Below are 27,879 nucleotides of genomic sequence, written 5' to 3'. Positions count from 1 at the left end.
GGAGTATTCATGATGTACTTACTAGACACCCCAAGAGGCTAGGAGGCCACAGTGATGAATAAGATGTTGTTTCTGGAATTCCATACTTTCATCATCTCCTTTGCAGTTTGAGCTGGACATTTCGCTGGGCCTCAAAGTGTACCAGGGTCTAAGAGATCCCCCCATGCTCATGTTTAACATTGGAGCGATAGCACAGCGGGTAGGGCGTTCGCCTTACACGCGGCCAACATGGCCGACCCGAGTTCGATTCCTCCGCCCCTCTCGGAGAGCCCGGCAAGCTACCGAGAGTATTCGATATGCCAGACACAGTAACAACAAAGTCTCCAATGGAGACGTTACTGGGCCCGCTCGAGCAAATCGACGTTCAACGGGAGGGCCTATCCATGAGAAACAGAATCTGGACAGATGGAAAGTATCCAAAATGATATCCTCCTTTTCTTTTAAAAGCATTTTCCTTGGTTTGGGGGCGGCCACACCCAGCTGTGCCCAGGGTTGACTTCACGCTCTGTGCTCAGGGATCATACCTGGTTAGGCTTGCGGTACCATATGGGGTCCCACTGATCAAATCCAAGTCAACGATGTGCAAGACAAGTGCCTCGCCCACCCTGACTGTCTCTCTAGCCCCAAGTACCTTCTCTTTCTGATACCCCAAAGTCACTTTGTGGCTTTCGGTACAAGTCCTGAACTCACAAGAGCAGGGGCATCCCCCTGTAAACTTCTCAGGCCACCCCAGACCTCCCCTCCAGCCTTCTTCTCCATGCCAAATCCCGATTTGGGGAGCAGGCGAGCCAGGACCTGTTTCGTGAGGTTATGAGGACACTTTCCTCGAGCTGGGCCTCTTTCTGGCTTTGAGAAAGACCCGAGGATTAGGCTGAACATTTTTTTCATGGAAATGGAATTCAAATTGGAACCTTATGTTTGGTTTCTCTGTGCTGCAGAGCCAGGCTCAAGCATGGCCTACCTCAGCCAACGCTGGCATTCCAAAGGCCGGCTGACTCCTTGTCTAGCTAACCCAGTGCTTTCTCTGCACCGCGCGGGGCTGCCATATAGCCCTTTCCTGGAGGATCCTGCTTCCTGGTAACGAGCCGCTGCAGTGCCATGCCTGGGTTTGTGTAGGCATTTGCCGTGTGTGCAGTTTTGCACCTACATGAATAGAAGATGCTGTGGGGGCTAGCTCAGAGGTAGACAGGGCATGCTTGGTGTGTGCAACGCCCTGAGTTCGATCTCTGGTACCACATGGTCCATGAGCATAGCCAGGTGTGGTTCTCGGGAGTTGGCCTCCAAGTGCCACATTGCCTGATCATTGAGCTACCCACGTCGGATTGGATGAGTTTCTCGGGCGCCGTCTCTGTCTCCCTGAACATTGTTTGGGAGGGCTGCTCCCTCAAAAATCAAAGCCTGCTGCAGAGGGTTTATGCTGCCTTCAGAAAAGTAGATGAATAGGTAGATGGATGCTGTACAAGCAGTGGCTGAGCTGGGTATGGCTCTCTGCTCCTGCCCTCATTAGCTGAGCCACTTTCTGAGTTTCTTGGCTTCTCTGAGCAATGCAGTGTCTATCGCTACTTCGCAAGATACCGACCTCTTGTGGGTTACAAACAAAGACAATTTGTTCTTCTTGTATCTCATAGTTCTGGGATTTGGGATTTGAGCCCATCAGAGAACGTTCTCTTTCCTTTCCCCCAAGAAGTCGGGACTCAGAGGCTTGGAGCCAAAGCATCTAGGGGCTGGCTGGAGCATGCGTGCATGTATGCATGTGTACATGTGTGTGTGTGTGTGTGTGTGTTTGTATGACCCCATCTACTCCATATTGTGTTCCCTATTAGACAGTCCTAGAAATCATCACGATTCCTTTGTTTGTTTGGTTTTGGTTTTTGAGTCATACTCAAAAGTGCTCAGGGATAACTCCTAGTCCTGTGCTCAGGGATCACAACGAGAGAAATGCAGTGCCAGGGATTGAACCAGATATGGATAAATGCAAAGCAAGTGACTTAACCCCTGTACTGTCTCTCCAGTCCTCTTCCTTCCTTCCTTCCTTCCTTCCTTCCTTCCTTCCTTCCTTCCTTCCTTTTTATCCCTCTCTTCCTCCCTCCTCCCTTCCTCTTTCTTTCTTTCTTTCTTTCTTTCTTTCTTTCTTTCTTTCTTTCTTTCTTTCTTATTCCCTTTCTCTCTCCTGCTCTCTTTCTTTCTTCCTTCCTCCCTCCCTCCCTCCCTCCCTTCCTTCCTTCCTTCCTTCCTTCCTTCCTTCCTTCCTTCCTTTCCCCCTCCCTCTCTCCCTCTCTCTTTCTTTCTCTCCCTCTTTCTCTCCTCTCTCTCTCTTTCTTTCTTTCTTTCTTTCTTTCTTTCTCTCTCTCTCTCTTTCTCTCTCTCTCTCTTTCTTTCTCTCTTGGTTTTTGGGCCACACCTGGCAATGCTCAAGGGTTACACCTGGCTCTGTGCTCAGGAGTTACTTCTGAGTCAGCGAAGGGGATGGGCAGGGCATTGGGGGGCCATAGGGGGTGCAGTGATCAAGCCCGAGGAGGCCGCATGCAAGGCAAGCGCCCTCCCCACCGTACTATCTCTCCAACCCTGCTGCTTCTTGCTCAAATAACTAAATGACTGCCTTCCTTTCTTATGCCTGGACAAATGACAAGTGAGGGTAGCAGGAGGTCTGCTCAGAGAGCCAGCCTTCTCTAGGAGCCTTCTTTCTGTTCTCTACTTATAGAAACACTGCTCAGTTCACCCGGATATGGCTAGAGAGGCCCAGTTTTATTTATTTTTTTTCCAGTTAATAACACTTGGGGCTTTCCGATTTTTGTTTTAAATCTATCCTATTGCCTAGGATAATGGAAAAAAAACCTGCCTTCAATTCGTTTGGGTCTTTTGGTTGAATCGACTCAAGGACAAAGCAGGAGACATGGAATACTTTGAGGTTTTCAGATGACGAATCAGTTGGAAGTGCCCTGTCCTGGACTTCCCCCTCTCCCTATTTGGCTGTGAGTGGAAACTCCGAGGGCTCCTGTCATTCATCTTCTCAGGACAGGAGCACTTCCCAATATAGCAGGGGACAGGGATGCTGAGGAAAAGGGCAAGTGGCATGATGTGTGTGTTTCTCTCTCTCTCTCTCTGTCTCACTTTTTTTCTCTCCCTCTGTCTCCTCTCTCCTCTCCTCTCCTCTCCTCTCCTCTCCTCTCCTCTCCTCTCCTCTCCTCTCCTCTCCTCTCCTCTCCTCTATCCCTCTTCTTCTTCTTCTTCTTCTTCTTCTTCTTCTTCTTCTTCTTCTTCTTCTTCTTCTTCTTCTTCTTCTTCTTCTTCTTCTTCTTCTTCTTCTGTCTTTCTCTCTCTCTGGCAGTCTCACTTCTTGTCTCTCCCTCTGTCTCCTCTCTCCTCTCTCCCTTTTTCTCCTCTATCCCTCCTTTCTCCCTCTTCCTCTCCTCTCTCTCTCCCTCTCTCCACCCCACTTCTCTCTCTCTCTCTCCCTCTCTCTCTCTTTCTCTCTCTCTTTCTCTCTCTCTGCCTGGCTGCAGCTGGTAGCATGTGCCTCACCTTTGGGTTGCAAAGGTTTGCAGAGTCCACTTTGATGACGAGGGGCTTATGTCCTGGCATCCGAGGCAGGAGAGTAAACCGGGAACTTGGAGAGTGTTCCCTTGGCAGTGCTGTCCTCGTGACACCGACAGAACATGCAACCTTTATTTTCTGCCCATCAATGGTCATAGGCTCAGAGACCCTCTGGAAAAACAGACACCGAAACGAGGAGCATGTATCCAGGGTTGCAGAGGGAAAGTTCTAGAATGGGCCTTGCAGTGCCGCTTGACAGCCCAGAGGCCTTCCTTGTATTTGGTTTCCCTTGGAAGACTGTGATTTGCAGGACTTTGTTGAGTTTCATGCAAGCCTTCACCAGGGGCTTGGGGTTCCCTCCAGGCCACTCCTCTTCCCCTCGGCTCCTGGAAAACTCAGTTCTATAAACCAGTTCCCAAGCTTGGAGTCCTCTTGTTGGAACCCCTCATTGTATAAGTGGGGCAGTGCAAGAGTGGGCTAAGAGTGGGGGTGGGGACGGGATGCCCAGGTCCAGAAGTCAGCTTCCCAGGCTCTCTAGGGGACTGTCTTTTTTTTTTTCCCTTTATTTTATTTTTTAAATTTTTTTTAAAATTTTTTTTACAGTTGTAGATTTACAATTTTTTGTGCTTTGGTTTCAATTATACAATGATCAGATACCCATCCCTCCACCAGTGCCCATTTTCCACCACCATGGATAATATCCCTCCCACCCCCATCCCCCCAACCCCCCTGTCTCTGTGGCAGGGCAATCCCCTGTGTTCTCTCTCTCCTTTTGGGTGTTGTGGTCTGCAAAAGAGGCATTGAGTGGCAAACATGTTCAGTCCATAGTCTACTTTCGACATGCATCTCCCCTCCTGGGAGGATCATCCAAACATCCTTTATTTGGTGCTCCCTTCTCTATCTGAACTGCCCTTTCCTCTAGGATACCCGGCTGGCCTCTAAGTTATGGAGTAATCCTCCTGGTGCTGATCTCAGCTATTCTTGGGTATTAATCTCATACTTTGTTACTTTATATCCCCCAGATGAATGCAATCTTTCTATGTCTATTCTAGGGGACTGTCTTGGGCAAAACGAAAAGTCCACAATAAGGTGACTGGCACTGGCACTGTCCTCCCGTTGTTCATTGATTTGCTCGAGCGGGCCCAGTAACATCTCCACTGTGACACTTGTTACTGTGTTTGGCATATCGGATACATCACGGGGTGCTTGCTGGGCTTTGCCGTGTGGGTGAGATACTCTCAGTAGCTTGCCGGGTTCTCTGAGAGGGGCAGAGGAATCGAACCTGGGTCGGTCTGGTCAGCCGCGAGCAAGGCAAAGGCCCTGCCTGCTGTTCTATCGCTCCAGCACCCAAGGTAAGGTAAGGTCATAATTGGCAGCTGTTTCTACCATCATGCGTCTCTTGGAACTTGGATCGGAATTGGGAGAAGGAGACGGAAATGAGTTTGACTTCCTCTTTTCTTGGCTGTTTATTTGGTGCAGGGCAAGGGGGTAGTGTTGCACACCTGGCAGTGTAGCAGTGCTCAGGGCAAGCTCCGGGGAGCCTATGAAATGCGGGGGATCGAACTCAGGTCAGCCACGTGCCAGGCCAGCACCTTACCCAACTCTAGCCCTGGGCTCCCTTTTCCTTTGGAAGCACCAGCACCCCTCCCTCCTCTCCTCTGTACTTGCCCTCACCCTTCCTTCCACCCACTGTTCCGTCCCTTCTCTGGGCTTGGGGGCCAAGGGAGCTTTCTCTGTGAATGAACCAGGCCCGGGGGGGAAGAAGTTCATGCATGTCAGAAGAAAAGGCACCAAAAGAGAGAGGGAGAGGCTTTGGTCTGAAGAGAAGAAAGGGATCAAAGAAATTGAGTGCAATTTCCTGGCCTTCTTCTCCATGAAAGTCTCCAGTCCCCGTGTCCAGGGCACTTGGCGTCTAGGTCCAGGGCAGCAACGTCCTGGAATGCCGGCTCTGCACTGGTGCAGTTGGGTCACTTTTCTGTGGTCAGAGCTGGCTGGCCTCCGTCCACTGCGTCTGGGAGGAAATAAGGTCCTCCTGACATTTCCAGACTTCCTGAAGCACCAGGAGCACGGGCAGGAGGAATGAATATTTCATAAAAGGCCATAAAACATAATTTGTTCCTTTGAGTGAATTAGAGGCTGTAGTTAAAAAAAGAGAGAAGTTACCATCTCGGGACCAGGGCTTTGCATTATTTAGCTCAACTCTTTCATTAACACCGGCAGGGCAGGAGAGCCGGGGCGTTAAAATCCCATGCTCTGTTCCTTGGGAAGGGAAAAAGGCATATCCAAGTGCAGACACCTTCAACTTCTGCATACCGGGCCAGGGAGAGTGGTTCTGGTGGGTGGGGATGCTGTCATGTTAGGGAGGCATCCTGGGGGTCCAACAGCTGCCCTGCCTCATCTGACAACTCTGTTTTGTTTGTTTTTGCTTTTTGGGTCACATCCGGCGATGCACAGGGGTTACTCCTGGCTCTACACTCAGGAGTTACTCCTGGAGGTGCTCAGGCTATATGGGATGCTGGGAATTGAATCTGGTCGGCAGCATGCAAGGCAAATGCCCTACCCGCATGCTATGGCTCCAGCCCCTCATCTGACAATTCCTACCTGCATCCAAGCAGGAAGGGAATTGGGGATCCCTGAGTAGTCTTCTCTCTGTCCCGGGTTCCTCTCTCACATGGTCCTTTCCCCAAAGCTGGAAGGAGAATGCGTTGTCCCAGGGGAAAGCAGTATTAAAAGTAGGCACCAGACATGTCGGTTCCAATTTCTGAATTCCCGCTGCTCAGGGCCATACTGAGAACATCTTTGAGACGGTGTCTCCCATCTGCCACATTTTGGGGGACTTGTCCAATTAGATAGACACAGATGTCATCAACTTCTTCTGTTTTATAAACACAGGTTTCTCCAAATTCCTGACCTGGGGCTTTGCGGATGTGGGGGAAAATTTAAAAAAAAAAATTCATTTGAGTTTTTTTTTCTGCTTTTTTGGGTTACACCCGGAGATACGCAGGGGTTCCTCCTGGCTCTGCACTCAGGAATTACTCCTGGCTGTGCTCAAGGGATGCTGGGAATCGAATCCGGGTCAGCTGTGCGCAAGCAAACACGCTACCCGCTGTACTATCGCTCCAGCCTCTCATTTGAGTTTTGATGAGGCTGAAGAGATAGTATCACAGGAAGGGCACTTGAATGAAGCTGACCCCAGGTTCAAACCCCGGCACCACCTAGGGTCCCCGAAGCAGCACTAGGACTGATCCCTGAGCACAGAGCCAGGAATAAGACTAAGCATAGTCAGGTGGGACACAAAAGCCAAACCAAGCAAAACTTGAACGGTTTTAATGTGAGAAGATGTAATGTCTTTGGCCTTACCTGTCCTATCACAAGCCATCCTCCTGGTCTTCCACTTTATTTTTGTGTTTGGGGGCGCACCAATGAAGCTCAATGTGGGGGCACATCAATGGAGCCCTGTCCTCATCTCATGCTGAGCTGTGATACAATTGTGGACCTTGCAAGAGCAAAGCATGTAATCTGCCACGGACAGACCCACATCCCTGGATTCTAGCCTTTGCCTTCTTAACCATAAAGTCCTTTCAAGAAGTGCTGTCACTGGGGCTGGAACGATAGCACAGTGATAGGGCATTTGTCTTGCACGCAGCTGACCCAGGTTCGATTCCCAGCATTCCATATGGCCCCCTGAGCGCCGCCAGGAGTAATTCCTGAGTGCAAGTCCACAGGTAACACTTGTGCATCACCAGGTGTGACCCCAAAAGCAAAAAAAAAAAACCCAAAAATACAAGTGCTGTCATTGGGGGTTACCCTACAGTCCTTTCGATTATTTGGGGACCTAAAAGAACTTTATTTTTTAATAAAGTTCCCTTTTCCCCCACATTTAGCAAAATCAACTATCAAAGAGACTAGGATTTCTTTAATGGTGCCACTTCTCTCCACTGTACTGATGCCAGAAAGGGACTTTCAATTGAACAAGTGACTTTTAGAGTGTCACAACAAGTGTAGAGACTAGGATTTCTTTAATGGTGTCTAAGCTTTGGGGCCTGTTCCTCCAGATCATATTAAGTAAAGTAAAGTAAAGTAAAGTAAAGTAAAGGCCCTCCCGTTGATCATCGATTTGCTCGAGCGGGCCCAGTGACGTCTCCATTGGAGACTTTGTTGTTACTGTGTCTGGCATATCGAATACTCTTGGTAGCTTGCCGGGCTCTCCGAGAGGGGCGGAGGAATCGAACTCGGGTCGGCCATGTTGGCTGCGTGCAAGGCAGACGCCCTACCCGCTGTGCTATCGCTCCTTCTTCATTCCAAAAATGGAGCCGGAAGCAGTCCATTTTCTCCATTTTTCCAGAGTGTACCTTAAAAGTCATGGCTGTTTAGTTCTTAACTTCCTGTCTTTTGGTACCCTTTCCCCTTCTACTTGCTATTGGGGGTTGTTATCTATGATTTGATGTGAGTTTGTTTTGTCTTGTCCAGCTTGCCTTTCTTCTACCACTCGATCTCCTTTGTGGGTATGTATGCACACACACACACACACACACACAGAAACACACACACATACACATCCAGCTATGTGAGATTTTCCTTTAGTTCATCAGTGAAGGTATTCATAGATGAAGAAAGAGAGCTTTGGAGCTGGGGAAATACCTTAGCTGATCTGCTTGGTAAGCCTGCTCTCTCTTCTATAGTCCTGCCTGCTCTCCGCCATTGCTTCCTCATGAGTTTAGTTTTCTGTTCCTCATCACTCTTTTGTGAGCTTGACACACGTGTTATGCTAGACCAGAGAAAATGATAAAAACAGATGACAGAGCAATAGTACAGTGGTTAGGGCTCTTGCCTTGCACAGGTTTGATCCCTGGCATCCCACATGGTCCTCGGAGGACTTCAAAGAGTAAGCTCTGAGTGTAGATCCTTGAATAAGACCTGAACACCATTGGATGTGATTCAACATCCTCCCTCCAAAAAAAAAAAAAAAAAACAGGTAGGGTCCATGTCTGCATAATGTGTGGAACTGACTGGGACGTGTACCTCTCCCAGATGTGCCCTGTCCTTAGCAGAGTTTGCTCTCTATAACCCATGCGAACACCCATGGTGCTAGAATTCAGAGTTTCATTGTAGACAGAAGGCCCAGGAAAAGTCACTTGTTCCATTGAAAGTCCCTTTCTGGTGTCAGTGCAGTGGAGAGAAGTGGCAATCATTGTCACTCCTCTTACTGCCTTTCTCTGATTTAATTTTTTCAGGTTCTGTTTCATGCTATGCATGTCTGTTAGTGAAAAGTAGGTTCCTTGGTGAAGGTTGTATGGGAACACTGGGTAAATAGCATGAAGACATGTGTCAGAGCCTTTATATCCTAATGTCTCTTGAGAGTGGGCTGGAGCGATAGCACAGTGGGTAGGGCATTTGCCTTGCACACAGTTGACCCGGGTTCGATTCCTCCATCCCTCTCAGAGACTGACAAGCTACCAAGAGTATCTCACCCGCACGGCAGAGCCTGGCAAGCTCCCCGTGATGTATTCAATATGCCAAAAACAGTAACAAGTCTCACAATTTGTTGTGAGACGTTACTGGTGCCCGCTCGAGCAAATCGATGAACAACAGGAGAACAGTGCTACAGTGCTCTCTTGAGAGCATCTCTAAGATGGTCAGATTCCAGTTGTAGGGAATGGAGAGAAAGAGAGGAGGGAACGTGCGAGACCAAACTAGAGTTGTGCAGAGTGCATTTGAGGATGAAGAATAGAGGTCTTACAACATGTACTCTGATTGGTGTGTAGAAACCTACCTTGGTGTCCAGAGCTCATTCTGTGACCTGGGGGAGGATTGAACTGTGCTTCAGTTTTCTCTTGTTCATGAAGGGGGTAGGGAAAGATCTTTATTTCCAGTTCTTGAAATACAACAAGCACACCCTAAATGTGAAGAATTGTCTGCTGGAAACTTTAGTAGATGTGCATAAAAAGGCTATGCAACAAAGAACATTTGAAACATTGTAGGGGTTGGAGTGATAGTACAGTGGGTAGGGCATTTGCCTTCACATGGCTGACCCGGGGTTTGAGTCCCAGCATCCCATATGGTCCCCCAACCATCTCCAAGAGTAATTCTTGAGTGCCTGAGCCAGAAGTAATCCCTGTGCATTTCCGGGTGTGACCCAAAAGGGAAAAAAAGAGAATAAAACATTGTATTTTTCAGATCTTGCCAGGGTGCATGACCCTGTAGGCTTGCAAGTTAGACACAGGCTCTTGCTATCTCTGGGGTGTAAAATTAGGTCAGGCAGTGGGCAGAGATGAATAACATTGAGAACATTGAAAGTGGTTCAAGGTAAACACCCAGGAGAAGTCAACAAGAAGAGCAAGGAGTTAAGCATCTGAAATGTTTTTCACTATGCATGCTCAGATTTTTTTTTCCTGCAGACATAGAAAATGGAATATTGGGATTGGGGAAACAGTAAAACTGGTAGGGTGCTTGCCTTGCACACCACAGACCTGGGTTCGATCCCTGGCATCCCTGGATTCTAGCCTTTGCCTTCTTTTTTTTTTATGTTTTTTTCCCCTTTATTTTATTTTTTTTACAGTTGTAAATTTATAATTTTTTGTGCTTTGGTTTCTATTATACAATGATCAGATACCCATCCCTCCACCAGTGCCCATTTTCCACCACCATGGATAATATCCCCCCCATCCCCATTCCCCCATCCCCCCTGTCTCTGTGGCAGGGCAATCCCCTGTGTTCTCTCTCTCCTTTTGGGTGTTGTGATCTGCAAAAGATAGCCTTTGCCTTCTTAACCATAAAGTCCTTCCAAGAAGTGCTGTCACTGGGGCTGGAACGATAGCACAGTGATAGAGCATTTGTCTTGCACACAGCTGACCCAGGTTCGATTCCCAACATCCCATATGGCCCCCTGAGCACTGCCAGGAGTAATTCCTGAATGCAAATCCAAAGGTAACACTTAGTGACGCACTAAGGGGTCACTCCTGGTGGGCTCAGGGGACCATATGGGGTGCCAAGGATTGTGAATCCAGGTTGATCACAAGCAAAGCAAATGCCCTACCAGCTGTAATGTAGTTCCAGGCCCAATTTATTTAAAGAAAAACCAAACAAAAAACATGTAATTATTCATTTATTTACTTTTTTTAAAAAAAATAGACATACCTAGCTATGTGCAGGACCTACTCCTGGCTTGGTGCTTGGGGGACCATATGGGGTGGTAGGGATCGAATCTGACTTGGCTATATGCAAGGCAAGAGCTCTACCCATTGTACTATCTCTCTGGCCCCTCCGTGGGTTACTTTAGAAAATCTATTTTCAGGTCTGCTAGAGATGCAAACCTGTAAGCACTCTTCTGCAGGCAATAATTTGACTACTTTGTTGCTTGTAACATAAATTGCCTACAATAATGTCAATAAAATGTCTTTTGGGTGGGGGTGTTAGGGGGAGGGTTTTGACCATAATCGGTGGTGCTCAGGGCTTACTTCTGGATCTGTTACGAGAGGTTATTCCTAGAAGTACTCAGGGGACCATATGCTGTGTTGGGGACCAATCAGAATTGGCTGCATGTTATTCAAGTGCCTTAACCCCAATAATGTTTCTCTTTCTGACCCAATAAAGTTTCTTTACTGCCCATCATTTGGCCACTGAACCAATGACACTAATGTTTGGTTTGGGTTATAGGGTTCTAACAGTTTCTTGAGTCTGAGAGCTCCTGCTAAATCTATTTTGAAAGACAGATGTTATGGTAACCAGGCAGTGCTCAAATACCAGAGGATTAGAACCACCAAGGATTGGTTCCCACTTAAGAACATTCCTGTAGCTTTGGCCGGGGGCCCAGATCCATACCACCTCACTCTGGAACCCATCTCCCTGTGAGCCATCACCATCTGGAGGAAGACGGGCTCTTATAGGGAGGGCAAAGGAAGTTCTGGAGGCGTTCACACTGGTAATTAGATTCCGTCTGGGTCCAGAAGTGGCACAAATTATTTCGGCTCACGGCTCATGGGTAAGAATAAGGAGCCTGGTCCAAACCCAAGTGGGTCCGAGATTCTTCCCTCCCTGAGCCGGAGACATTTGGAAAACAACACTAATGACTACCACAGTGGGGGGTGTGAGGGGTGTAATGAAGAAGCAGGCTGAGCACTTGTGATACTAACAAGCTCTCCTGGGACCCTCCCTGAAAGAAGAGTTCTTTATAGATTTATTTCTTGGCAAGGTTAGTCATTTCCTTAGGCTGTTGACTTGCATGGCACAGATGTCTAATGCATTCCTTTTCCAATATACAGCCTCACTCAAGTGAAAGCTGTTAGATTTTTTTTCTCTAGTGAATTCTGGAACCTTATCCTTGTCACCACTTTGTAACTGATATCATCATCACCACCATCATCATCGTGAAAAACTCAGGCTAATCAGCAAAGGACAAAGTAGGCTTATTTATCAGATAACTGATTTGCTTTTTGTCCTTCCCCAGTCCATTTTGGGACCCCCAGCAAGCCCTGGTGGATGGAGTTGGTCACAGTTCTTCCAAAGATTAAATAAATGAAAGGGGATTTTAGGTTTTTTTGTTTGTTTGTTTGTTTCTTTGTTTGCTTTTTGGGTCACACTCGGCGATGCTCAGGGGTTACTCCTGGCTTTGCACTCAGGAATCACTTCTGGCGGTGCTCGGGGGACCATATGGGAAGCTGGGAATCGAACCCAGGTCGGACGCGTGCAAGGCAAATGCCCTACCTGCTGTGCTATTGCTCCAGCCCCGGGGATTTTAGGTTTAAGAGTTAATGCTATGAGGTGTGAAAGGGGACATATATTCGTTTACATATCCATAGGTGCTAAGGGCTGGAAATTAATCCTTGAAGGTCAAGACATTGATTTTTTTTTCGTATAATTATTAGATGACCATTGTGTGTGTGTCGGGAGGATGGATATAGAAAAAGGGAAACTTCAGAAAAATAGCAAAAGTTATCTGCAGGTTATAAAATCACCGCATTCTCTTCACTTGAACCAGAATTCAAAGGGGACTTCCCTCAACTTCCCAGTGGAGAAAATAGAGAAGGGTTAAGAGAAGGAATTAAATTGACCCAAGAGGAGCTGGAGTGATAGTACAGTGGGTAGTGCATTTGCCTTGCATGCAGCCGACCCGGGTTCAATCCCCTGCATCCCATATGGTCCCCTGAGCACTACCAGAAGGAATTCCTGAGTGCATGAGCCAGGAGTAACCCCTGTGCATTGCTGGGTGTGACCCAAAAAGCAATAAATAAATAAATATATAAATAAATAAATTGCCTCAAGAACAAGGCAGCTGGGGCATGTGGAGTATTGTCTGCTGGACAGAGGCTGACCTGTAGCGACTATTTGAAATGATGGACGCTCTAGGTCAGTGAGTCCTGCCCAGAGGCAAGGCAGGAAGGTGAGGGCCATTATTCAATGCATGGACCTATTTTTAACTCACCCCCACCATCATGCGCAGTTGGCCTCTCCTGGTGGAAAATGATGGGGTGATTCTTCTTAAGGAGTGTGTGAGCCAAGTGTCCTTGAGGATGGAGTGTTGACACAGTGAGGACCAAGGGAGGTGGCCCCTGACCACTCTCCTTCCGCAGGGCTTCTAGGTGGTGAAAAGAACCATTGTCAGAGATGACTCAGGGAAACAGCGAAGTGTATGACCATCACCCTCTCTCCGCAGAGGAAAAGTACAAGGCTGTTCTTGCCAGGGTAATGGCAATTGCACACCCACACCCACCCATTAATACCCCTCCCACACACACACCCTCCACATGTCCAGTTGTTCCCTTTTAATAAGCTAGAATGTTCTTTTTTAAAAAAATTAATTGAACAACTCTTTAATTTTTGTTGTTGTTTTGGGGGGGTCACACCTGGCGATGGACAGGGGTATCTCCTGGCTCTGCACTCAGGAATTACTCCTGGCAGTGCTTGAGGGACCATATGGGATGCTGGGAATCGAACCCAGGTCAACTATGTGCAAGGCAAACTACCCACTGTGCTATTGCTTCAGCCCCTAGAATGTTCTTTAAGGAATCCACCACTTATCCCTCTCTCTCTCTCTCTCTTTCTCTCTCTCTCTCACACACACACACACACACACAGACATGCATATATACACACACAGATGCACACACATGCACGCGCACACACAGACACACTTAACGCACCACCAATTTTAAAGAAAATAAACCTGGAAAGTAGGATTATTATTGATATTCCTGGGATAGTATATTTTATTACCCATGTCAGAGAAATAAAAGAAAAAGGTTTTCTGATGAAGTCTTCCTTTGGCTTAGCACACAGTGAATCTCAGGAGGAATCTTCCTCTTAGACCCGTTCCTATCCCCTTCCTGGTCTGACATGGAGAGTGGAGGGGACTCTGGGGCCTGCTCTCAGGACAGCCTCTCTCTTGTTTGTCCTGTCTCCTGTCCCCTTGACTATCCAGGACTCCTCTGCTGGCTCTTCTTTCTTCTGAACTTGAACTGTCAATTGTAGGGTTCTAGGCTAGCCCTGGTCATGACCATGAGTCCCTTCATTGTTGACACTCTTTTTCTAGAAGACTTTAGTGGCCTGGGTAAACAGTTGCTAAATATTTTAAATTCATAAATCCCAAGTTACTCTACCCTATTCTAGACCCGCATACACAGTTGTCTTCTTGACATCCTCATTTGCATGTCTAATTTGCCTCTCCAATGGACTATGTCTAAAAGTGAGTTCTCTGGAGATTCCTGTGTATTCAACCACTTCTCTCCCTCAACAGTCAGTGCCACTCACCCATCTAGTGGCTCAAACCCAAATCCTGGAGTTCATTGTTCATTTCTCATAACCTGTTTACCCCCAATCCTTGCTGCTTCTACGGCCTCACACCTTCCACCCTCTCTCCTCCCTCCTCTGGTCACAGAACTTGACTCTAGTCTAAGTCTCTACTGTCTCTCTTTAGACTGCTGCAAATTCCTCATCTTCCTATTTATGTATTTGTTTATTGATTTTTGGGGGGTTTGGGGCCACACTAAGTGGTGTTCTGAGCTTACTCCTGCCTCTGGGCTCTGGAGACCATATGGAGTGCTGGGAATTGAAGCCAGGTCAGACACATGCAAGGCAAATGCCCTATCTACTGTATATTATCACCCCACAGATTCTCATTTCTTCTTTTGCTCTTTTCTAGTTCAATATCCTCCACATCTCTATGCAAACCACACCCCTTCTCTCTGAGAACTAGCATGGCTTCAATATCACTACCTACACAACGCTATTAAGTTAAACCCGGAACACCTCATCCTGCCAGATCTTAACCTTTGGTTTCTTTTCAGTCTTGTTTTGAGCTTCTCTATCCTTTCCCTATTTTTTTCTTTTTTTTTTCATTTTTGAACACACCCAGAGATGCTCAGGGGTTACTCCTGATTCTGTACTCAGGAATCACTCCTTATGGGATGCTGGGAATTGAACCTGAGTCAATCGCGTGCAAGGCAAATGCCCTCCCAGCTGTGTTATGGCTCCAGCCGCTCCCTTCCCTAGCACCTGGCCTTCTTTATTACTCTCAAAAGCTTGTGATCTTTCTAGCTCAGGGCTTCTTTCCCTTGTCTGCCCAGAAGACTCTTCCCTGATGCAGAGAGTGGAGGCTCTTTCCCACCTTTGAATTCTCAGTTGAAAAACAGTCTCCTTAGAGGGAACTTACTGAGCTGCCTTCTCAAAAGTTAAATCCCAGGCTTTTTTCTGATAAGGCATCCCATTTATTTTCTTCAGAACATTGACTAATATGCATGTGTCTTCTTGGCTTACTGTTAAGGTCTACTAGACGGTAATTCATTTACTGCCTGAAAAAAAATATCCAGCTCATGAGAGCAGATATTTGCTCTTAAGCATATTTCAATTTCAGCCCCTGGCCTCTTACTGAGCATTTTGTAGTCTCTTTTCTTCTTTTTATTTTTTTTAATTTTACATTCTTTCTTTAATTTAAAGTTATTAACTAACAATCTATTTTTTCCCCAAAATTTTATTGAAGCAACATGAGTTGCAAAGTTACTCCTAATTGGGACTTTTATATACAATGTTCCATAATTGGGTTGGAGTGATAGCACAGCGGGTAGGGCGTTTGCCTTGCACGCGATGACCTGGTCGACCAGAGTTCGATTCTTCCACCCCTCTTGGAGAGCCCAGCAAGCTACCGAGAGTATCTAGCCAGAACAGCAAAGCCTGGCAAGCTCCCCGTGACGTATTCGATATGCCAAACACAGTAACAAGTTTCACAATGTTCCTAGCCCCGCTCAAGCAAATCGATGAAGAATGGGAGGACAGTGACAGTGACAGTGACAGTTCCGTAACTAATCCTACCACCAGTGTCAGCTTCCCTCAACCAGTGTTCCCAGATTTCCTCCCTACTTCACCCATGCCAGCCCCAATCTGCCCTCTTGACAGGCACCTTTTAAATTTGGTTATTAATGTTTGGGTCTCGTGATTTCAGTGATATTGGCTTTGTGGTTTGGATATTTAGCTCTGTTAGTCCTTAACTCCACTAGTAACTGGGTCCTTTTGACCCTATGCTTCTTGTTTCTCATTAATCTGGGGTCAAGGGTAGTCTAGGCATTCCCCCATTTTAAACCACTACATATTATCATGCAGTTACTCTAAATGCCACATATATGTGATATCATTCTTTCTTTGTCCTTCTTCTGGCTTATTTCATTCTACATGTCTTCCAGTTCCATCCACGTTGCAGCAAATTGCATGATTTTATCATTCCTTCCAGCTGTGTAGTATTCCGTTGCTGAAGCAATAGCACAGCAGGTAAGGCGTTTGCCTTTCACGAGGCTGACCTGGGTTCGATTCCTCCGCCTCTCTCGGAGAGCCTGGCAAGCTACTGAGAGTATCTCGCCCGCACGGCAAAGCCTGGCAAGCTACCCGTGATGTATTCAATATGCCAAACACAGTAACAACAAGTCTCACAATTTGTTGTGAGATGTTACTGGTGCCTGCTCGACCAAATCGATGAACAACAGGAGGACAGTGACAGTGACTATATACCACATCTTCATAAATGGAATTTCCCTTCCTCTCTTCCCATTTTGTTGAGTGTGCGGATCACAAACACATTTGGTTGCAGGGCTCCATGGGGGTTTCACGACATTAGTTGGGGTGCTAGTACACCTGCTCACCAGGGTTCACGCTCATGGGGGGTCATTCACTTCAGTTATGATGCTTCTTTATTTGTTTTGTTTGGGGGGGGCACACTCAGCAGTGCTCAGGGCTTCTACTCTTTATACTGATGGATACCCACTCCTGGCAGAGATGGGGAACCGTATGTGGTGTCAGGTAATTAACCTGGGTTGCCCATGTGCAAGGCAAGCATTTTTCCTACTGTAGTATAGCTTCAGCCCCATTTATGGTTCTTACACACACCTGGTTATTGTGCACTGGAGATCACGTACGGTTGCTGTGCTGGAGTCTCAAATAGCACCATTGCTAGTACAGTCCTGGTGTGAGCACATTGAGGTGGTATCAGGGATGAAAACTGCGGTCCCAGGGCTAGAGAGATAGCACAGCGGGTAGGGTGTTTGCCTTGCACGCGGCTGACCCGGGTTCGATTCCCAGCATCCCATATAGTCCCCCAAGCACCGCCAGGAGTGATTCCTGAGTGCAGAGCCAGGAGTAACTCCTGAACATCGCTGGGTGTGGCCCAAAAAGCAACCCCTCCCCCAAAAAACCCTTCAGTCTCACCTTTACCATGCTGATGCCTTTTTTTTTTTTGGTTACTAAGTTCCTCCACCCAGTTCCTCAATAAATACCTGTTAGATGAAATGTGTGATTCCTACCATCACTGAAAATGCCAGCATTTAGACACAACAGATAGGCAAGGCACAGAGCATGCTGGGAGATGCTCACTTGTCACTGGAAGGAAGTCATGTTGGATGGGGTTGGCCTTCTTGGTCCTTCTTCACCTGGACGCGGGCAATTTCTGAAGCTGTCATTGGAGTGGCAGTTCTGCAGGTGTGGTTTTTAACCGCTCTTAATATATGCCTGAGAGAAATGATCATCTAGGCACAGGGCTTTTCTAAAATGAAAAAACTGAATCTATTTCACAAAAGAATTAAAAACAGAATTCTGATTCATGAACTTGCTAATGACTTTTCCCTTCTGAAGAACCTCCCTGTGCACTATGAAACGTCTCCTGGGGCACATCTCATGCCTGATGTGATGGTATCCAGGGGCTATCAACTCTACCTTCAGATTGGCAGGCATTGACAGCAAGGCTTAACCCATACAGGCATTGGCAGCAAGGCTTAACCCATACAGGCAACTCAAAGGATGGTTCCTGCCGCCATATTCATCCAGGCATCCTTCTGGGATAAGGCAGCTTTCTACTCATCCTGTTCTGGCTCGACTTTGAAGAATTCCCAGCCTCGCTCAGAACCTCGTGAATAAACATGGCATCTCCACTGCCAAGCACCAAAATTTAAAACAAACTTAAACACACACACACACACACACACACACACACAAAGGCAAAAAAGAATCACCAACAAATCAATTTACAACCCAGGTAATGATAGCAGGTAATTGGGCAAAGGTAAAAGAAGAGAAGAAGAGCATCTGTCTGGTACTCGATGGTTTTCTTCTCCTAAAAAAAAAAAAGTTTAATCTTTTTTTTTTTTTCAAATGGAGTAACTCACTTACTCAAAATCTAATTGCTTAATCACACAGCCTGCAAATAGGGAAACGATTGACGAGGTGAATCTGGCACTTGTTTTCAAGCATTTCACTGTAACATATAGGTTGAGAGGAGGGAGTGGAAATCGGAAGTTTCAGCAGAAGCTGTTGTGGAGCAGATCTGGGGAGGGACAGGATGAGGGGATGGAGATGCAGCGATGGGCTTGTCTCCCTCTACCCCTCCACCAGCCACCTCTTAACCCACACACCCAGAAGCCTCAGTTCCCTTGGGAGAGTGGATGCTGCTGAAGTACTCAAATCCACCTTGCGATGCATTCTGCACTCGGGCATGCATTTTGTGGTTTGAGAGTACCTTTGTGTACTGTTCCCGTCATTCTTCTCATCAAGGACCCTCTCCTGGTCATCTGACCTGCACAAGAAGCTTCACCAAAACACCATATCAGTTCATTTCTTTTTCTCCGAATGGGAGAAATAGAGGAACAGACCCACAAAGGGCAACCTTACCTGAAAGGGGCCATCTGAAGAGATCTGATAACCCTCATCGATCACAACCTGGGTGACCCAGTGAAGGACTAGTGTTCCTGGAAGAAATGAATGAAAAGGGGCTGGAGAGATAGCACAGTGAGTAGGGCACTTGCCTTGCACATGGTCAACTGGAGTTTGAGCCCCAGTACTTCATGTTATACCCAGAACAAAGCACCCCCAGGAGATGCTCTGCCAGGTATGACTCCTCCCCCACAATTCCCCACCCCCACCCAAATTATTGCTTGGAAAACCATTTTCCTCTCCTCCCTCCTGCAGTTAGGGAAAGAGACTCTAGCAACTGACTTTGATCCAAACACAGCCTATGGGTCTCATTATAGCATGATCCAGGAGCCAAGGCAGCCTGCCACATGGGGTGGTAAGAATTAAAATGAGAAAATACAGGAAAATGCCTCTGAAATGTGCCCAGCAAACAATAGATGCTCAGTAATGCAGGTATACAATATAAAGGTAAAGGTAAAGGCCCTCCCGTTGATCATCGATTTGCTCGAGCGGGCCCAGTAACGTCTCCATTGGAGACTTTGTTGTTACTGTGTCTGGCATATCGAATACTCTCGGTAGCTTGCGGGGCTCTCCGAGAGGGGCGGAGGAATCGAACTCGGGTCGGCCATGTTGGCCGCTTGTAAGGCGAACGCCCTACCCACTGTGCTATCGCTCCAGATTGGTTTGGGAGTCATACCCGGTAGTGCTTGGAATTTACTCCTGGAACTGTGCTCAGGGATCACTCCTGGAAGTCCTCACAGGGCCATGATTGAATCTAGGCTGGCCACAAGTTTTAAAAGTGCTTCATCCACTGTACCATCACTCCAGCCCATTTTTTTTTTCTTTTTGGGTCACACCCAGTGATGCAGAGGGTTTACTCCTGGCTCATGCACTCAGGAATCACTCCTAGTGGTGCTCGGCGGATCATATGGGATGCTGGGAATCGATCCCGGGTCGGCGGCGTGCAAAGCAAATGCCTTACCGGGTGTGCTATCGCTCCAGCCCCTCCAGCCCAACTTTTTTTTTTTTGTCGTGCTTCATTTTTTTTTTTTTAATTTTTATTAGTGAGACACCATGAGGTACAGTTGCAGACTTACAAATTTTTGTGCTTGGGTTTCAGTTATACAATGATCAAATACCCATCCCTCCACCAGTGCCCATTTCCCACCACCACGGATCCCAGTATCCCTCCCACCTCCCATCCCCCCCATCCCACCCTGCCTCTGTGGCAGGGCATTTCCTTTTGTTCTCTCTCTCTCTTATTGGGTGTTGTGGTTTGCAAAAGAGGCAATGGGTGGCAATCATGTTTGGTCTATAGTCTACTCTCATCCAGCCCAACTTTTAAAAACAATTATTTTTATTAAAGACCTGTGATTTACAACGTCATGGATAACTGCATTTTAGGCATATAATACTCAACACCAATCCCCCCCCTCCCCCCCCCCAGCCACCTTCCCTGCACCCCTGTTCCCATACTCCCTCCCCACCTCAACTCCCACCCCATCTCCACCTGCCAGCTTCACAGGCACATTACAGAGTTTCAGAGGTTGGCGTTTTCCGTGTGTTTGAGTCTGTGTTTTGGCTGTCTCGCCACACCACTCACCCATATCACCGGTATAACCGAAGCCCTGAAGCCTATTCACCCATTACTTCCTGTTCTCTTCTCTCCCTCCCCCTACCCCACCCCACCCCACCCCACCCCCAGATTTCTTTCCTCCTCTTTTCTAAACAGCCCAATGTTTCATCAGCACATTTATGAGCTCCTTCCTAATGCCCCTCTCCTCCCTTTACAGGTCTGGTCAGCAAGCAGTCTCTCCAGATACCCACTGGGAGGTGGTGGGATGCAGTTATATCAGGATGCCAACGCCTGGACTGCATCTCTGAGAGGCGACCATCTTGGGGCTCTTTCTTCCCAGGGGCTGTCAGCACCCTGCTGGGAAACTTCTAGTGAGCCCTAATGAGGGATTCCCACCTCTTTCTCTAAACCCACCCTGCAGTGCTAAGAAGCCTTGCAGCCCTCTCCTTGCCCCTTCCAGCTTTAGGGGCTGCTGCGCTGGGGCTCTGCATTGGAGCAGAGTTGAAGTTGGTAGTTCTCCACCCATCTCCAAAAATGCAGATACATATATATCTATATCTATATCTATATATATTATTTTTTTGGAAGTAGACATCGGAGAAGCCGTCTTTGAAACACAGAGGGACACACTGCGATTCCTTCCTTGCCATGCCATTTCTGGATGAACGCGGGCACAGCCAACGCCGTGTGCTATGCCATGGCGGGGGGGTGACTGTGTTTTCTTATTGATGAAATGCAACTGCGCAGGTCAACTCGGCCAGCCGAAACGGGGGGTACGGAAGCGGCTCGCGGAGGTGGAGGGGGGTGTGGTGCCAGGCTAAGTGGTGCCCCCGAGGAGAGGTGGCGGGAGGAGGGGGGTGGGGGGGGGTTGCCGCGGCTGCAACTCGGCGGTGCAGAGAGAGAGAGAGAGAAAGAGAGAGAGAGAAAGAGAGAGAGAGAGGCGTGGCGGGCGGGCGGGCGCGCGGGAAAGACCGCAGGGGAGAGGCGAGCGGGGGGTCGGTTTCCCCTGCGCGCTGCCTGCCGCAGCCCCCGGCTGGGCGAGGGGTGTGATGTGGGGGTGGGGTGGGAGGGGGCAGCAGGCGGGGCCTGCCACGTCACTTGGAGAGTGTGTTGGGAAGGAAGGGCAGAGCCGGGAGCCGAGCCGCTCGCTGCAGCCGCTGCGGCCGCCGAGGAAGGCGTGAGCGCTTTGGGGAGGTGGGTGTCGCCCCCCGCGCCCGGGCCGCGGGGCAGCCCCCCGGGGGCCCGCTCGGAGGCCCGCAGCGCCGCGCCGGGGTCGGCGGGAACGGCGACCTTGGCCAGCCCGAGCCCCGCGGTGGACGTAGGGCGGAGGCCGAGCCCCGCCGGGAGTCTTGGCCCAGCCGGAGGGAGGCGCTTGCGGCGTCTCGGGGCCAGCGGCCGCCGCGGGGTGTCTGAGCCCTGGCAGGAGCGCCCGCCCGACTGGAGGGCGGACCCCCAGCCTCGGGCGCAGAGGACAGGAACTGGTGGGGTGGGGCTGGGGGCGGGGGGCGCGGGCAGGCGCGGTCTTTCTGGGCATCCCGTTGCAAACGCGCCCGGGGGCCATTCCAGGTGGCCCCGCCGGCTCGGGCACCCAGAGCACCGGAGACGCGGAACCAGGTCCTCGGCGGCGCCCTGCTCACCTCCCCCGACCTAGTCCGATAAGGAGCCGGGTTCGCGGACAGCCCCCACCCCCACCCCACCCCACCCCTAGCGGGGTCAGGGCGTCGGGCGCAGCAGCGGCTGCAGCAACGCGTGCCCCACCCTAGCCGAGGGCGCGCGGCGGAGCGCGCGGGGGGGAAAAGGAGCAGAGGGGTGTTTGGGGGAGGGGGGTGGGCCCGGGGTGGGCGCCCAGTTCCCAGCAACCTGCGTCAGGGTGGAGGTCCGGAGAGGCGTCCCGACGAGGGGGACATGAGGTCGGAGAAGTCGCTGGCGCTGGCGGCGCCCGGGGAGGCGCCCGGGCCCGAGGGAGAGCAACAGGGTGCGGGCGACTTCCCGGAGGCCGTTGGCGGGGACGCGGGGGTCGCGGGGGCCGCGGGGGGCTGCTGCAGCAGCGAGCGGCTGGTGATCAACATCTCGGGGCTGCGCTTCGAGACGCAGCTGCGCACCCTGGCGCTGTTCCCCGACACGCTGCTGGGGGACCCGGGCCGCCGCGTCCGCTTCTTCGACCCGCTGCGCAACGAGTACTTCTTCGACCGCAACCGGCCCAGCTTCGATGCCATCCTCTACTACTACCAGTCCGGGGGCCGGCTGCGGCGGCCGGTCAACGTGCCGCTGGACATCTTCCTGGAGGAGATCCGCTTCTACCAGCTGGGGGACGAGGCGCTGGCCGCCTTCCGCGAGGACGAGGGCTGCCTGCCCGAGGGCGCGGACGACGAGAAGCCGCTGCCCGCGCCGCCCTTCCAGCGCCAGGTCTGGCTGCTCTTCGAGTACCCCGAGAGCTCGGGCCCCGCGCGGGGCATCGCCATCGTCTCGGTGCTGGTCATCCTCATCTCCATCGTCATCTTCTGCCTGGAGACGCTGCCCCAGTTCCGCGCCGACGGCCGAGGCGGCAACCACGGCGGCGTAGGGGGCGGCGGTGCCGGCGGCGGCGGCGGCCTGGGCGCAGGGGGCAGCGGGTCCCCGGGGGCCAGGGGCGCGCAGGAGGACGAGGAGGAGGACGACGACGCCTACGCGTTCCACTCCGGCGGCCTGTCGGCCGGGGACGTGGTGGCCGGCGGCTCCTCGTCGCTGAGTACCCTGGGGGGCTCCTTCTTCACCGACCCCTTCTTCCTGGTGGAGACGCTGTGCATCGTCTGGTTCACCTTCGAGCTGCTCGTGCGCTTCTCCGCCTGCCCCAGCAAGCCCGCCTTCTTCCGCAACATCATGAACATCATCGACCTGGTGGCTATCTTCCCCTACTTCATCACCCTGGGCACCGAGCTGGTGCAGCAGCACGAGCAGCCCGCGGGCGGGGGCGGCCAGAACGGGCAGCAGGCCATGTCGCTGGCCATCCTGCGGGTCATCCGCCTGGTGCGCGTGTTCCGCATCTTCAAGCTCTCACGCCACTCCAAGGGGCTGCAGATCCTGGGCAAGACGCTGCAGGCGTCCATGCGCGAGCTGGGCCTGCTCATCTTCTTCCTCTTCATCGGCGTCATCCTCTTCTCCAGCGCCGTCTACTTCGCCGAGGCCGACGACGACGACTCGCTCTTCCCCAGCATCCCCGACGCCTTCTGGTGGGCGGTGGTCACCATGACCACCGTGGGCTACGGGGACATGTACCCCATGACGGTGGGGGGCAAGATCGTGGGCTCGCTGTGCGCCATCGCGGGCGTCCTCACCATCGCCCTGCCCGTGCCCGTCATCGTGTCCAACTTCAACTACTTCTACCACCGCGAGACGGAGCAGGAGGAGCAAGGCCAGTACACGCACGTCACTTGCGGGCAGCCGGTGCCCGATCTCAAGGCCACTGACAATGGGCTGGGCAACAAGCCGGAGCTGTCCGAGGCGCCCCGGGACCGGAAATCCAGCTACCTCCCCACGCCCCACCGGGGGTGCGCCTCGGAGAAGAGGATGCTCACGGAGGTCTGACCGCGCCTGCCCGGGGAAGGACCTCTCGGAGCAGCCCCTCGACCTCCTCCATCCTTCTTCCCTTCTGTGCTCCTGGGCTGCTTCCAGCTCCCCTGCGCCCAGCAGGGGGAGACCCCCCCCCAGGATAACGCATATATGGAAGCTCCCCCCACCCCTTGATTCTTCATCCCTGTCACTATGGAAAATGGAAAATCACTTTTTTTTGACATTTCAACGGTGCCACTCATGTCCATCTTGTGTCCATGGGTAAGATTTCCTGTCCGACGTCTCTCTCTTACCTTATTCCACCCCACCCCAGCCCCTCGAGACTCTGATTTTTGATTTTTTTTTTCATGTTCGGGACTTGTGGTGTCTCTAGCATTAGAAATGGCAGAAGGATGGAAAGGCAGGTGTTCTGTCGCTGTCCCTGCTGTCCCCGGGTGAGGGGTGCGTGTCCCTGTCTTAGCTTCTGGAACTCGTCAGTCACTGCAGATGCAGGAGGAATGAATGTGTGCTGCTCTGACTGTTTCATCCCCGTGTCCTGGAGAGAGCCCCCTAGGGAGAGCTTTTATGCCTGGCCTGGGTGGGTGAGACATCTTTCAGCTGGGCTGGGCTGAATTAGAGGAACAGCTATTTGGGTGGTGTTTTTTTTTTTTTTTTTTATTATTTTTTGGAGAGGATCTGGGGAGTGTGCGTGCGTGCGTGCGTGCGTGCGTGTGTGTGTGTGTGTGTGTGTGTGTGTGTGTAGGGGGCGGGCGGGCGGTTATCCTGAAGTGAAGGGGCCGATTGGTCAATGCAGATGCATTGACCGGACCCTGGGACTGGTAAGCATCAGTCTGTGGTCAACCTGTAGCGTTCCTGTTTTTCAGAATCTGAGCATCTCTGATGGTGCAAGCTCCTTTCCTATGCCAAGGAGCTGGGGAAAGGGAAGCCTGCGGCCAGGAGAAATGGCCCAAGAGACTCAAACCAGTGGCTTGATCACGGCTTGACAGACAGGTGCCACTTAAATAGACTCCCGTCAGCACCCAGGGCCAGAGGGTGGCCCCGCCCTGTCTCCCCCCTCCCCCCATCCTTCAGTCCCAGCAAGTTCTCCAACCTTCTTCCTTCCTGGGGCTTCTAAAAAGCCTTCCCCACCCCCACCACCCCCACCACCATCTTCCTGGAAAAGCACCTAAGGCTGCTAAGTGTGGTTTCTTCCCATTTCACTGGCAACGAAATGGGTTGGGAGGGAGGCAGGTGCAGGATTGCGAGGGGACAGCTTTCTGCTGAGTCAGACGAGCTGGGCCGACACCCCCGGGAAATGCAGTACCCCTACTCTCCCCCTCCCCAGAAAGGTAGCCTGCAAATGTAGGTGTTGTCCCTTCCTTCCCAGATTTCTCCCTCTTCCTCCTCCCCTCTTCCCCACCCCCCACTCCTTCTCTCCTAGTAACCTTTGCTATCCTTCCTTCTGCTGCCTTGAACAACTGTGATGTATTGTCTTTGAGCTCTTCTGGGCACACTTAAAATCTCCGCCCCCCCCCAAAAAAAATAGGACTGTTAACCCATTTTCATTTCACCTCTATGTTTTCAGACTCTTTGATGACAAGTCTTTTAAAAGGATGATCTCCTAAGGGAACTTAGGAGAGTTGATGAGGAAGGTTCCTGCAGGGTTGGCTGGAGCGATGACCCCCCCACCCCCCAATCCCTCCTCTTCCCCACCCCTCCCTCAGCTCCAGGGAGCAGGGCGGGCTGGATGGAGTTGGGGGATCCAGACTGTGGCTTTACAGGGTCATTTTGATGCCACGGTTCTTCTCTGTGCCTCAGTTTCCCTACCCATTCCATCGGCATATGACTGGCGTCCCCTCCCTACCTCATGGGGACATCGGGGAAGCTGGGGAGAGGCCTGCTATGCAAATGTCTGAACTGGGCTTGATTTTCAGTTCAAGAACTCCATCCCCACCATCTTCCAAAGACAAGGCCAAACCCCCACCCCCACCAGGTCCCACCTCAGATCGCCAAGGCAAGAGATACTTTTCTGGGCCATTAGCTCCTTGATTCCCTCCTTGGAGTCGAACTTCACCTTCTCCTCTCCATTTTTAGCAAAAGGAGGCCTTGGGGGGGGTCCCCTGGGGTCCTGTGCCTGGAGCTGGCGTTCTCCACCAAAATACAGATGGTCAGGCTCCGATACTGGCTCTGAGGTATCACAGGCTGGTCCCCTCACCTCTGCAGGGGGTCCTGGCCATGTGGGGGGAGGGGGAGGGCACTTGGGAAGGTCAAAGGGAAGTTCCTTACCAAGGGTCCTGCTTGAAACACGGGTGCCTGCATCTCTGTCTCCGTGGAGATGGAGGGGACGCCCCTTCTACCCCTCCAACAAGTCAACTCAGACCTTGCTTAGAGGGAAAAGGGTTTGTGGTGAGCTGGGCTCTCTGGAGATTCTGGTTGCCATAGCAATCTGCCAGCCCATTCTCTCTTTTGATTTGGGCAGCCAGGGAGAACAAGAGAGGACAGCTATTTTACTTGGGATCCGGGAGCACCTCCCCCCCGGGTTCTGCCCAGGCATGCCAGGGCAGGGAGATGCTTTGGCCTTTTTTTTACAAAGGAAGAGGAAGACTTGGAGTGCGGTGGGAAACAGTCCCAATTCCCCTCCCCTCAACCCATGGACCTTTCTTTCTCCTGAATTTTGCCCCCCTCCGAACCCCCCACCCATTTGAAGCTGCCTTCTCTGACTTCGATTCTTCAGAAACTTGACTACTCAGCAGCTGCCAGTTAAATCCGTGTGGACATGATCTATTTCCAAGAAAAAAAAAAAAGACGATGGTCAGCCAGGGAGCCAGAGAGAACCTGGATTCTCAGAGATAGGCTGCAGGAGGTCATCCCAGCTGGACTAGTTACAGCCCGTGATAGTAACCTGGAACTCCTCCTCCTGCTCCTCCTCTTCCTCCTCCTCCTCCTCCTCCTCCTCCTCCTCCTCCTCCTGTTGGAGGGAGGCTCCTCCCAGCTCTCAGAGACTGTGAGATGCACAGACCTGGCAGTTCTGGACCTGCTCCCCCAGTGCCGCCCCGGAACCCCAGAACAGCGACAGGCAGGTGCTGTTCCTTGGGCAGCTCCTCTTCGAACCTGAACCCCTGGGCTGCCCTACTTCTGACTCAGACTGTGCCAAGTGACCCCTCGCAGAGCCTCTCCGGTGGATCTAGGGCCTGGCACACCCAGAGAAGATGCCCACGTGCTGCCAGTGGCCGGGCAGCTGGGAAGGCAAAGTGGACTCCAGCAGGAGACAGCAGGCGGCATCCCAGAGCTGATGATATGGCAATTGCTCCCCCAGGAGAGACGCCCGGTTGCCTGTGGCACCTCTGAGGTAGGTTCTACTCTTCTGAAATTCTTTCCCCTCGACTGACTCTTTGGTTCAAATTGCGTGTGGGGAGGTGGGAGGTTGCCATGCATTTGGGGGTTTGGCAATGTCTTCAGCGACCACCTAGTTTTTTTTGTTTGTTTTTCTTTTGGGGTCCACCCGGCGATGCACAGGGGTTGCTTCTGGCTCATGCACTCAGGAATTACTCCTGGTGGTGCTTGGGGGACCATATCAAATGCTGGGAATTGAACCCGGGTCGGCCGAGTGCAAGGCAAACGCCCTCCCCCCGGAGCTATTGCTCCAGTCCCAACCACCTAGCTTTGTGTCCATGGATATCTCTCTCTCTCTCTCTCTCTCTCTCTCTCTCTCATTTGGGGGCCACACCCAGCAGTGCTCAGGGCTTACTCTGTGCTCAGGGATCACCCCTGGTGGGCCTGGGAGACCATTGGGAGTACCGGGAATTCAACCTGCGTACAAAGCAAGTGCCCTACACTCTGTACTGTCTCTCTGGCTCAAGATTTCTCTTGAGGCTCCAACTTCGGGTGCCTCAGCTTCTCCCTTGTGGCCGGGTGCCCCACCCACGAAACCACTCCCCTGCCTGGCGTTTCCTTTTCCTTTTCCTTCTCCTGGGGAGGCCTCTCCACGCTGTCTGGTTTCCTCTCATTTCTGCTTCCTCTGTGTCTAAACAACATCTTCCGGCTATACCGTTCTCTCCGGGCTCTCGCTCTCACCCTCT

The 27,879-nt window shown here is 51.0% G+C and overlaps 1 protein-coding gene and 1 long non-coding RNA gene across 3 annotated transcripts; one reads left to right on the top strand and one right to left on the bottom strand.

Annotated features, from left to right (window-relative positions):
* Positions 1-14,975: 14,975 nt before the first annotated feature.
* Positions 14,976-18,539, bottom strand: LOC130017897 (uncharacterized). Of its 2 annotated transcripts, none has more exons than XR_008791461.1 (3): positions 18,420-18,539; positions 17,386-17,554; positions 14,976-15,320 (listed from the first exon to the last, which is right to left on the bottom strand). It is a non-coding gene; the product is annotated as an uncharacterized LOC130017897 (long non-coding RNA). The 2 variants fall into 2 exon arrangements; XR_008791460.1 differs by lacking the exon at positions 18,420-18,539 and adding an exon at positions 18,178-18,283.
* A 3,631-nt stretch (positions 18,540-22,170) lies between these two features.
* Positions 22,171-23,836, top strand: KCNA6 (potassium voltage-gated channel subfamily A member 6). The gene has a single exon (XM_056108662.1). The coding sequence runs from the start codon at positions 22,178-22,180 to the stop codon at positions 23,834-23,836; it is 1,659 nt and encodes a 552-aa protein (XP_055964637.1). The 5' UTR covers positions 22,171-22,177.
* The last annotated feature ends 4,043 nt before the right edge of the window (positions 23,837-27,879 follow it).

The sequence above is a fragment of the Sorex fumeus genome, unplaced genomic scaffold (genome assembly GCF_029834395.1).
Source record: "Sorex fumeus unplaced genomic scaffold, SorFum_2.1 ptg000231l, whole genome shotgun sequence".
Classification (NCBI taxonomy): Eukaryota; Metazoa; Chordata; class Mammalia; order Eulipotyphla; family Soricidae; genus Sorex; species Sorex fumeus.
The sequence above is the reverse complement of the archived record's forward strand: the minus strand, read 5'-3'. Positions and strand labels throughout refer to the sequence as shown.

What these genes read in the sequence shown, in the direction of transcription:
- KCNA6 (XM_056108662.1), top strand. Translation starts at nt 22,178, where the DNA reads ATGAGGTCGGAGAAGTCGCTGGCGCTGGCGGCGCCCGGGGAGGCGCCC.